Source organism: Cnephaeus nilssonii (assembly GCF_951640355.1).
Source record: "Cnephaeus nilssonii genome assembly, chromosome: X".
Lineage (NCBI taxonomy): Eukaryota > Metazoa > Chordata > Mammalia > Chiroptera > Vespertilionidae > Cnephaeus > Cnephaeus nilssonii.
The window spans coordinates 82,994,263-83,007,243 of NC_137071.1; the positions used below are offsets into that span (position 1 = coordinate 82,994,263).

The 12,981-nt window shown below is 32.8% G+C and overlaps 1 protein-coding gene across 1 annotated transcript in view; it reads left to right on the forward strand.

Moving 5' to 3' along the window:
* Positions 1 to 4,776: 4,776 nt before the first annotated feature.
* HTR2C (5-hydroxytryptamine receptor 2C) overlaps positions 4,777 to 12,981 on the forward strand; it is a gene marked incomplete at both ends in the record, with an annotated part of 203,092 nt that continues 194,887 nt past the window's right edge. Inside the window, 2 exons of the mRNA XM_079765702.1 lie at positions 4,777 to 4,811; positions 7,884 to 8,197. Coding sequence (XP_079621828.1) covers positions 4,777 to 4,811; positions 7,884 to 8,197 — 349 coding nt within the window. The remainder of the gene's footprint in view (positions 4,812 to 7,883; positions 8,198 to 12,981) is intronic.

The window sequence follows — 12,981 nt, forward strand, 5'->3', positions numbered from 1 at the left end:
AAAAAAACATCAAGTGGAAATGCTGGCATTTCATTGATATCACATTTGACCAGGTCTGGGAAAGAAAGTATAAGAAACTGTTTGAGGATAGAAAATGTGGTTGAAACGTGACCAATCTTCCTTCAGTGTCAAAGGGTGGAAAAGGTAATAGTAAACATGAATGATAAATGCTTAGTTTTAAAAGATGCAAGGAAATGTCCAGGTTTTCAATAAAGTTGTAGACTTCTATCATCTCCAAGCACAATTTGGACAAGACCAGAGCTTGTCCTTCATTCTTAAATAGAATCTTTTGCCTTCACATCTTAAATCTCTCCAAATCTCTCCTTTCCCTTCTTTCAATTAACCAATTACTTTGTACCCAGCACGTGGCTAAGGAATATGGGAGTTATGTGGAAAGCATAGCTATATGTCTCCTCTCAAAAATTTGTCTTTAGTACATGTTTATTACGCATCTGCTTCTGCTGCATTGGACAAAACCTTTTGAATGTTTTCCATTTCCTCTCCAACCACCTCCTTAATCTGCCAAGTCCTCTTCTCTCCCCCTCTATCCAACTACATTCTAGACTCTTTCTACATTACATAATGAAATGGTGCTAAGAACACCGGCCATCACCTTTTAGACAAATCACACAGTATAAACTCTGTTCCTTCTCAAAACACACTCCCTTGACATTTTCCTTTTCCTTATCCTTTCCACTTTATTCATTGCCATCCCCCTTACTTTTTTCCCTTTCTCTAATTTAATATTTACTCTCTATTTGTTTAACAGTTGATTTGTAAACTTAATCCCCAAATATGACTTTACTGGAGTCCAAACTGTGTTGTTTTTTCCCCCTTGTTGTTTTGCTTATGTTTTTGCCTTCATCTCTCCCAATATATAACAATGTAGGAGCTCTTTCATACCTAAATTTAATATGTGTAAAACTGACATGATGTGCAAAACTGATTTCCCTTTCTCATTCTTGTAGTTTCCACAAATGAATTCAACATACAGTATTCTATAGACAACAAAGATGGCCACACATCTCTCACCACTTGGTTGGCAAACTGACATGGAAAACTAGGTATCCTTTATGGAGAGCATAGCCCTAAGTGAATCATCACATTATTGTCCAAAAGGTGTAGCACGTTTAAACTCATGCCGATGTAAAACCCAGAAAAGAACACTGCAAGAAGTCAAAATAGAAATTGTGTAATTAAAAAGCTTTGATCCCATCACAGCCATGTTCAATTTAGAGCTAAAAAGGAATCACTCCAATTAGCGGTGAAATGAAAAACTTCCCAAGCCTAGCCTGAGGGCATGTTGCAAGAGTCAAAAGTAGCTTTTGGTCTTTTTAACTCATGCCAGCCCTTCTTCACCAAGGTGCTTTTGCTTTTTAAAATTGTTTTCAACTCCGGAATGATTACATAATGACCTTTAAGTATTTATGTGAGTGACACTGATAGTTTGAAATTTATTTCTGAATATACAATGGAGATCTTATTTTTGTTCAATTGTTTTCAAATGTTCTCACTATGATGATATATGCTTTATGACACATGACATATAAGCATAGATTCATAGGCCTCAATTAAATATACTGTTCAGGGTATAAGTTTTGCTTAATTAAAATTTCATATTAATTGAGGTTACTCTGCAACAAATTTGTGTAAAATTGTATAATTGAGAAATATATGAAAACTAATATTTGTCCCCCTTTTTGCCTTAGCAAATGTAGTTACTGTTATTGATGCCTGAAGATCTTACAGTGCTTTAGAGAGATCATGAAAAGGTTTGTAATTTATGCTGCAGAAAGAAATGGGATTGGTTTAAATGTATACTGATTCTAAACTTATTCAGGGTTGCTTTAATTTGTGTTTTTCTCTTCATGTTTGAGACAGTTAATTGATTTCAGGTTAATCAATAATTTTCTGTACACAGAATTATATATGTATATATATCTGTGTGTGTGTGTGTATTGGTGGAGTCAGAGGGGTATGCAGATAAGAGCATTTAATTAGAGTTGACTTATTATTTTTTGTTTCTCTTAATTTATCTTATCCAAGATTTTAAGAGGTTTTGCATTTCCTCTCCTTTTTGTAAAATTACAGAACATTTCTCATTGCAAAATGTCATCACAGTGATCTGACCTTTTGGTAAACCATGTAATGTAACATTACTTACTTTACATAATTTGTATAATTTATGCCTGTCTAGCATATCATACCGCTAACCTTACCACTAATTTTCTATAGGTTTAGTCAACTTTAAAAGGGTGTAAATTTTAACAGCACAGAAAAATATTATTTTGTTCTCAAGGTATTTTAGTTAATAAATTGGAGAAATATCTATATGTAATATAGTACTTTTATGATTATTTGGCTCTTCTCAATTAATGAGATTGGAATTTTGAAAATAAATATTTGTTGTTTAATTTTTCTATTTAAATTTATCAGAAAAACATACATGTAAAAATGATGACACAGTTGATTAACTTTTAATGGAATATAACATTTTGAGTAACAATAATGGGATTCCAGCATGGCTGCAAATATGGATTATACAGTCTTTATGACATGATTATCATGTTGAGCTATGGCAAAAACAATTTCAATTGAGTTGTTATGTATTAGAATGAAACATATTTTACTTGAAAGTTTTAAATTATATTACTTTTTGGATACTTGAAAAATAAAAATTGAAAATAATTTTTATATTTTATTATTAAAAACAAAAGTATTTTCATATTTACTGAGGGCTAAGAAGCAAAATACGACCACTTTATCTCCCTTTACCATTTCTTTCTGTCACTTATTTTCAGACCTCCTAGAAAAAAAGGATTTATGCATGTCTGGCAAAATTTTAGGGACAGAAATGGTCTGGCTAATGATGATCTGGCTAATGTCAATCTATCTCTCCAACAGGATATTTAGGGTTCCTGGATACTGGAGGCCATATTTTAAGTATTATTATAGTATAGTTAAATTATATATAATTTTGAGATAGATTTTTGTGTTAGCAACACTGTTAGAACTTACAAGTGAAAGATGAGAAATAAGTGAAAATAAAGAAGACAAATAATACTGCCATTAAATGAGATGGAAAATATAGGGAGGTGCATATTGTTCTAGTAAAATTTTATTTCCAAATTTCTAAGAAACACTAGAAAACATTTCAAATGTTTACCAACATATTTATCATATTTCTTAAAAATATTTACAAATTAGACAAAATAGATATTTCATGTTATTCCATGTTTTCAAGCTATTCAATTCTCTCTCATTCTCTCTCTCTCTCTCTCTCTCTCTCTCTCTCTCTCTCTCTCTCACACACACACACACACACACACACACACACACACACACACATACACACACACACAATTTTTTCTCAAGGACAGCCCACTGTTGGCAAGGTTAATATCACAATCCTGACTCTTATAATAGTTTGCAATCCCAGAAATGAATACAGTTGGATGTTTGGTGTGGGAAGAGAGTATAATCAAAATCATAAAGTAGAAGTTATAGAAAAAACAAGATGGAGAACAGAGTTGTTTACCAATTCTACTCCCAGTTAGGAATCACTGAACAAAAAAAACCAAAGGATTCTCTATGTTAATCATTAGAACTCACACTGAGTGTTTCTTCAATGTCAATGTAAAGGTTGCTAGTGACATGTTCTACTTGGTAAGGTGTTTTTTCCACAAGAAGTGCAGCAGAGATTCTCAGCAAATTTGGCCAACATTTTAGCATACTGAGTATAGTGCATGCTAAGTGGTAAATAATCTGCTATGTAAATATTTGGGGCTTTTCAATGAAACAAATAACTCCTTTTAAAAATAGCCTACAGAAATCAAAGCTGCTCACTCTGAAATTCTTTAATAAATTGTTTGGAGAGTTTTCATGTTTCATTCCTAGTACCTTTGAAGATACATAGTCACCTCCTAATAAAAGAAACTACAAATGTTTGTTTCAGTCATCTAATGCAACTCAACTTTTGTTTGCATTATTTGAATAATTTTCAGCATTATTCCATGGGTCTGACTGTAACATACTGTCTGTTGGATACTAATTAGTTGATACATGAGGGTGGTTGTTATATATAATATAATAAACATGACCAACTCACTTATTTTGGTATAAACCTTTTTCTGTACTCTAGAGAATATTGTTGGTTAAAACCAAAGTATTAGTAAAGCTATCTATGTAAATGCAGATGGCTTCACTCTGAAGCAAAAATGTTAGAAAAGTTGTACAAAGTATGTTCACTTTATAAAAACACTTAAAACTTGTTTTAGTTTTCTATTTCTTATAAGACGAAAACTTTTTACTTTATAGATGTTACCTAATTATTAGATCACAAATTTTGCCCTAATGGTTTGCAAATTAAAGAAACATGTATTCTTCATTTCTTTTTCAAAACACCGATTCGAAGCTCTCTGTCCTCTAACAGGGGTAGATTTAGTGGAGTCCCCATATAAATAAAGTGTGTACAAGTATGTTTAGAAAAACTATGATAATTGTATATTGGTAAATAACAAAAAATCTATTCTCTTTGTCATTTTTACCACTTATATGATATAACATGCTGACCTACTTGCAATAAATTTAGTATTGATTGTTTCTTATCCCTTAATAAGTATATTTAAGTTTATTTAATTGGTTGTTATGTAAATTATTTTTACCTTTAACTAATTTTCTTTTTCTTTTCTCTCCCCAGAAAGGATGGAATTATGAACCCAATCCAAACTTCCTTTCCTCAGTTTTAAACTTTGGTTGCTTAACACTGAAGCAATCATGGTGAACTTAAGGAAAGCGGTGCACTCGTTCCTGTAAGTATGCTATTATTTTTTTCCAAAAGATAACTATTTTATGGTAGCTGGCTCAAAAATGTTAAACAGGCCATATTTACCTCAATCTTCATAAATGACTTTTGTTTCAATAGACTAATTGTATATGTGTTTCCTATTCAAAAGCAATAAATGGAGAAAAACCCTGTAATTTGAACTCCAAATAAACACAACCATTCATGCATTCAAACAAGTAATATGGTAATTATATCTTAAATTCAAAAATAATCCCAATGCTCATAATTGCCTTCTCCATGATTAAAACATAGAAGTGAGAAGATACTTTCCTTCTTCTTTCATCATGAACTGAACCAAGAAAATAAAATGTCTTTATAAGTCTCTGGTTTTATAAAGAATATTTGAGGTTGCAAAAGAATGCATCAGAAGTCAGGGAGTTGGGGTGGGAGATGTAGCTAGACAGAGGAAAACAATGCCATTTTTGGAAGTCTTGATGCAATGACCCAGTAGTTAAAACTAATACAATCTAACATAAAGGGTATAAATAAAGAGTTGGATTCAAATACTGGCCAATTCTAAACATGATGTAACCCAGTCATATCTGCTTTTTAACTTAACAAAATGTAGGGTTTGTTTCTTCTAAACCTACTCTTTGAGGAATTGGGCACTGGGGGAAAAAAAAGATCCAGGGCTCTGTAAACTGACTGGTACAGTGGAGAAACCTTGAATCGCCTTGCTTTACAGTCTCCTCTATAATTTCTGTAAAAGAGCTCACTCAGGAACAAAGTTTACAGAGCAGTGTCGGTATAAAGTACATCAACGTTGGATCATCTCCAATATGCACCATTATAGCCCATCTTAGATGTTACTACTTATTGTAGGAATGATAGTCTCAAGGATGTGTGGCTCCAAGAGAACTAGAGCAGACGGGAAAAGGAAATGGGTAGGTAGTGATAACAGAGTCAGATCAGACAGATCAGCAGAGTCAGGTGTAAGAAAATGAAAGGACAAATGTTCCATGCGCCTGTGCCAACTCTATTTGGCCATTGGTCTATATACCAGAATGTAGGGCTACTTTAAAGTGTGCCGAATTATTCTAGTATGAAATTAAGAAATCCATATCACCCTTTTTCCATCCTATTAAGAGAAACAAGGAGCATTCATCTCTTCTAATTATGTTCATTGTCATATGCCATGGAAAAACTCAGTAGGTTTAAAATATACTCAGACTTTTAAATTAAATTATCATTTTGTTTAGCTACTATGCATGTAAAATTATATTTCATTACAACTTTAGTAGCAATGAATAAGTTATATGCACTGTTCCAAGAGAACTTGTGATTTTTGTGCACATATTTTATGAGACTTCTGTTGGCTTCATGGCAATTCATATAAGCTTTAAGAACAAGACCTAAATTACTCCTCTTTTGTAAAAAGACTGTATATATTTCACTGAGGATGTAAATATTTGAAATTAGATTTAATTATAATATAGCCAATTTTTTTATTACAAAACTATAGAAAATCATATTGGACTACAATAAAACTCATAATACTTTGCCCATAAATAGTACTCACTAATAATTTATTAAATTGAATTGAAACCAGGGACCTAAAGTAAATACTCTTTCAGGATCTTTCCCAGCACCATCACTTTATTTTATAATTCACAATAGATTTCTTTATTTATTTTCACAATAGATATATTTACATTCTACAAGCTTTCTTAGTAATTCAGTATTTTTAAAATATATTTTATTGGTTTCAGAGAGGAAGGGAGAGGGAGAGAGAGATTACTTTTTAATATTTGATAAAAATTACTATGTATGTCTCTCCTCACCATGTTGCTTAGAATATGTTACCTTTGACTAATGAGAAGCTTATTTTTAAGTTAAAGGTCTGAAGTATTAGATTTCTATCCTTTGTAGAATGATATGTCAAAAATTTTTGACTTCTTCATTATCTTAAAATACATAGTATAGTAACAAGATATTAGAGAGATAATTTTTAAATGTGCTATAAAATTATTATAATATTTTATTTACTTTAAATAATGCCAATACTTTTTCAGACTGCTACAGTTTTGGTTCACAAAGTATGGTGTGTGTGCATGTGTGTATGAATAATTGCATAGATATGATATGATTATTATAATCATAAAATAATAGCAACCACTACATATAGTCTAATTGCTGCTTAATATTCATTAAAAAGCTGTTATTGAACATAAAACACATGTAAGACAGTCATGTACAGATAACTCTTGATTTTAAGCAGGAAAATTTTAATATGCTTGTTTGCTTTGTCTATTTTATTAAAATAAATGTTTTATTAGACACATTAAGAACTTACACTTTGAGAGGACACTTAATGAATGTAATTTGAATAAATCATTACAGCAAATGAAGCAATACCATGGTTTCAGATTACTTGCATAGAGTAAAAGTTTAAAACACAGGTTTTGAAATCAGTGAAACCTGAGTATGGACCCTTCCCTGCCACTTACTGGCTATATTGCCTTGATAAAGTTACTTAACCTCTCTGAACCTCAGTCTCCTCATCTACATAATGGATATAAATCAGTACTGACTTCATGAGGTTGTTTTATGAGATCAAATGAGATTATAGCTATATTAGAGGCCTGACACACAAAATTTGTGCAAGGGGCTTGGCCTTGAAGCCCCAGTTTTGTCTGGAAGGTCATCCAGAGAGTTGTTTGGCCTCATTAGCATATTAGCTCTTTATTATATAGGATATTTCAGTAAGCTAAGTGCCTAACTCATAATAAACACTCAATAAAGAGTATTCTTTGGATAGAAAATATACTGAGGTTTAATTAAAAAAGTAGGTATGATAATGATGATGATGATGATGTCTGTTAAAGGAAAAGCAATTGTTTTGTATAAGCCATTTATTGTGTTTAAGCAAAATGGGGGGGGGGCAAAAGTAAGTTTACAGTTGTTCGTATGGAAAATAATTAATAAATAATAATACAAGAACTCTTGAATGTGCTTTGCATATTCACAACTATAAACCTACTTTTGACCCACCCACCTTATATAATAAGTATCTGATTTTTTTCTTCTTAATTTTCAGTGTGCACCTAATCGGCCTATTGGTTTGGCAATGCGATATTTCTGTGAGCCCAGTTGCAGCCATAGTAACTGACATTTTTAATGCCTCCGATGATGGACGCGTCAGAGTTCCAGACGGGGTACAAAACTGGCCAGCACTTGCAATCGTCATAATAATAATATTGACGATAGGTGGCAACATTCTCGTCATCATGGCAGTAAGCTTTGAAAAGAAATTGCACAATGCCACCAATTACTTCTTAATGTCCCTAGCCATTGCTGATATGCTAGTGGGACTACTTGTCATGCCAACTTCTCTGCTGGCAATCCTTTATGGTAAGTACAATTTTATTAGTTTTTCAATCTCAGATTATGTCATGAATTTGTGTCAGGTATCACAGTAAACATTCATAAAGTTAATTGTTTTGCTCGTATCATTTGAAAAGTGAAGAAAAAACAAATTGTGGCAGATGGAATTGGATGTGTATGTAATATTTATTAAATAAATCAGTAACAGTCTTCAAAAAGCAAAACAGACATTTTATAATATACTAAAATTATAGATAGATACTCTATTGTTCAGTGTTATCTACAATGACAGTTGCCTTACTATGGGACAGAGTCAGAAACACACCACCACCCCTATATTCTGTTTTATATACATAGTACCATCTCTTATACAAAGAAGGTGAAAGAGGCTCACATCTTTAATAAATATATTTTAAGTAACCTTTTTTAATGTTGGCAAACAAAGTGATTGTCACATAATAAGCTCTCAATAATAGCTATTCTTCATGGGGTTTACATTTTATGTTTTTATGAAGAGACAGGGGATAACAAATTAATTAGTAATATATGAATGCAAGGTCACATTACCACAATAAAAATTCAGGCAATGAAATTTTTTATATATTTATTTATTGGTATGTAGGAGATATTTTTTACTTACTTATTTTAATTTTATTTTTCCCATCACCATTTATCCCCCCTCTACTGCCCTCTTCTCCCTCATCCCTCCCTCCCCTCACAGTAACCACACTGTTGTTCATGTCCATGAGTTCTTTCTCTCTCTCTTTTTCTCTTTTTTCCCTCTCAATCCCTCCACACCCCCTGAGCTTTGATAACTTTGTTTTAGAGCGGTTTCTAATTTTTATTTTTATTTTCTGCCATCTCTATGTCCTATTTATTTTAACCATAATTTTGCATCTAGCTAATATTTATAATGATCAATCAAAATCACTTCTAGAAAACTATAAAGAATCTGTACTAGGAAACTGGAGAACCCAGTTTGGATTTAATTGCTGATATGCTCATCTCACAAAGGAATGAACTAGACTCCTAGTCCCTGAAGTGTATAATGGAATTAAACTAAGAGGAATGATACTGAAAGTGTACCTTAAGTTCTCAAATCCTAAAATATAATCTCTCATAGAACATAAAAATTATTTACTCTGTTCTAAATACACAGTGATAATAGATTATCTTAATAGACATTTTATAAATAGTATTCTCTGAAAATCTGCTTTTCTTATCTTTATTGTTTTAATGGCACATTAACCTCAAAGCCTAAGTATTTTACCAGCTCAGTGAGCATTTTTCCACTCCATGGCTCCAAAATTATGTAAGAAAAGGTTATTAGAATTAATGTGCAACAGAAGGTATACTTTGTCTTATACTATCTGTTTCATTTTGCCAGTTTGACCCTTAAAAAATATATGGGTGATCAAAAAATGGCATTATCCTAAATCCAAATCTTGCAACACTTCTATACTCCCACCCAACAGGAAAGAACAAGAACAAAAAATATTACACAATACCACCACTAAATTTAGAGAAAACCAAATTCTAAGTTATCTGTAAACAGAAAAATAAACCGGAGATCACAATGAGCTATCAGGCTCCCACCACATGCTGGTGTGTAGAGGAAGAGCACTCCAGGAAAAGCTGCATGAAAGAGAGAGGAGGAAAGTTAGCAGAAAGCTTAAGATGGATGCAAACTCATGCAGAAAAGAAAGTTTACCCTCTGGGGGCTAAAAATAAAATACTTTTTCTCCAACTTTCTAAGTTCTTCTAGCTGGGCTAATAATCAAATTAACAATGACAGATTAGCAGGAGGAAATAAAAATTTTAATATGTACATGCAAAGAATTCACATAACCATGAAAATTCCAAAAACAGTGAGGCAAAATTGGACATACGTATATGTAATTTGGACAAAGGAGAAAAGGAGGGAAATGAGATCTTAGATTTCAAAAATGAGAATGGGCAATTTGCAAGTAGTTAAGGAATTGCAGAACACACATGGCAGGCAAACTCTTGCTTCAGTGGGACACAGGGGGTGATCTAGCTACCAGGTCTCTACTTGGATCCCTTCCATCTACCATACTAAATTCAGTTAGGCTAAGGCAAACATCCTAAGATTTCCTTCCTGAAGCAGGCCTTCTCATCTGAATTTCTTAGGCAAGAAAGCAGGGGATTGGGGGATAAGGAGGAAGGGGGCAAAGGTTCTTCCTGAGTCATTTATTTCTTAATAACCCGAAGGCACAGTTTTGGGAGTGGCAAAACCTTTGTTCCCTTCAACCTCAAGTATGAAAATTCTCAAGTTTTTCTGGAAACTCAGCCTTTAGGGAAGTGACTTACAAGTGTGCATTAAGACTCAAGAAAGTAGTTTTGGAAAAAGAAGTGCTCAATAAATATATACTGAATAAATAAATAAAAATTAATCAAAATAAAAAGTAAAGCAGAACATGAGAATTTCAAAAAGGCATTTGATAAAAATTTTCACTAATAAAAAATAACCAAGAAAAAGAAAATGATTACAAAATACTTCAAAATTAAATTTCCTCAGACAGGCATTTGAAGCTATGAAAAAAAAAAAAAAAACCACCTTGAAGTAGAAATCTAAAAGCTAAGAAATGAAACAGACAAAAAAAATTGGTCAAGCAAAAGTTGAACCCAAGACAATAAAAGAAAAGAAAAAGAATAAAATCACATCAGAAATGAGCATTAAAGTACGTAAAGAACAATAAATTCATATCATAACTGAATAAGAAGCACTGAAGCAATATGAAACAACAGGGAATGAAGGTGAGATAAAGAAAAAGTAAAAGGGGTCAGAATGAAAGTGTTTGAGAAGAAAGACCAGCAAAAAGAAATCCAATGTGCATATAATGAGAATTTTTAAAAAGGAAAAAATAAAAATGGAAGAAAATAATATTTAAAACTATAATTTAAGAAAGATTTTCAGAAATAAAAGAAAGTCTGAATCTATATATTGATAGGGCTGACCCAGTACCAGAAATTTGACCTGGAACAATCAACTCTGAGATATATTTAGACATTAGATTTTAACCTTTTGCACTCGGATGTCGAGTGTGACTCGACATGGTTAGCATCGGTAGCAGCTCATATGTTGAATGTTTCAAAAAATATCACACCATGAAAAATTATAGAGATTAAAATTACTCTTTGAATGTATCAATAATTTGAAATATAAAAAAATCCAAATAAATAAGTTTGTGTGAAAGGAAACTCCAGTTTTTTATTCTACTGCCACGCTTTGTAAAATCTGGGGTATTTAAAAAATTAAATCCTGAGTAGAATAAAGGAATCGAGAAAAAAATCAAGAGAGTGCAAAGGGTTAAATATAAAGGAAAAATCCTCAGGGATTCCAGGCAAAAATAAGGAATAATTTAGAAGAATGATATAATTATACTAGCCTCACAATGAAAAAAATAATAATGAAGCAAAGCAACAGTGAAGCAATATTTTTTAAAAGGCAAAATTTTTTTGAAAGACATTTTAAAGAAAACAAATCTATAAAGACAGAAAAAAGACCTTTAGTTTCCAGAGGCTAAAGACTGACTCTAAATGAGCATTCACTTTGGTAATATGGAAAACTTCTATATCTTGATTATAATGCTGAGATATATATATATTGAGTGGCCAGATTATTATGATCTCTGAAAGCATAATAATCTGGACACTCAGTGTGTATATACTGTATGTATGTTCAAAATGTGAACAACTATAAATTCTATTATGCAGATTTAAAAGGGTGAATTTTATGGTAGTTAAATTTTAAATTAAAATATAGAAAAATTCTCAAAGTTTGAAACCAACATTTTACATCTAAACAAGTTTGCCATCAAGATTAAAAACTTAAAATTTTTTTTAACTTTAAATTTTTTAAACTTAGAGGATTCTGAAGCCATAAGCTCTTCTTAAAAAAATGAATAGTGAATGGATTCATCCACAAGAGAGATTATTGGGGAAACATCAAAAAGGTTGATGATGAATATTTAATATATTTAATTTTAGAGCTAAGACAAAAACAAAAGTGTTATAAAGGCAGAAGATCACTGTTATATGATATATATTATTTGTTACATACTCTATAAAATTAGAAGCACTGTAATTAAAAATTGGCAAAAGAGAAAAGGAAAGAGGAAAAAGTAAGTATAATAATCAAAGGGTGGGAATTAAATAATATCAAAAAACCTGACAAACCAGAAAGTAACATCCTATCTAATAAAAGAGTAATATGCAAATTGACCATCACTCCAACACACAAGATGGCCACCCCCATGTGGTCAAATATGGCTGCCCCATGTGGACACAAGATGGCTGCCACAAGATGGCTGGCAGGGGAGGGCAGTTGTAGGTGATCAGGCCAGCAAGGGAGGGCAGTTAGGGGCAACCAGGCCTGTGGGGGAGGGCAATTGGGGGTGACCAGGCCTGTAGGAGAGGGCAGTTAGGGGCAATTGGGCCAGCAGCGGAGCAGTTAGGTGTCGATCAGGCTGGCAGGGGAGTGGTTAGGGGGTAATCAGGCTGGCAGGCAGAAGCGCTAAGGGGCAATCAGGCAGGCAATCAGGCAGGCAGGCAGGTGAGTGGTTTTCAGCCAGCAGTCCTGGATTGTGAGAGGGATGTCTGACTGCCCATTTAGGCCCGATCCCACAGGATCGGGCCTAAATGGGCAGTCGAACATCCCTTGAGGGGTCCCAGATTGGAGAGGGTGCAGGCTGGGCTGAGGGACACCTCCCCCCCCCTCCGTGCATGAATTTCATGCACCAGGCCTCTAGTGTATATATATGTATATGTGTATGTGTTTATATATATAT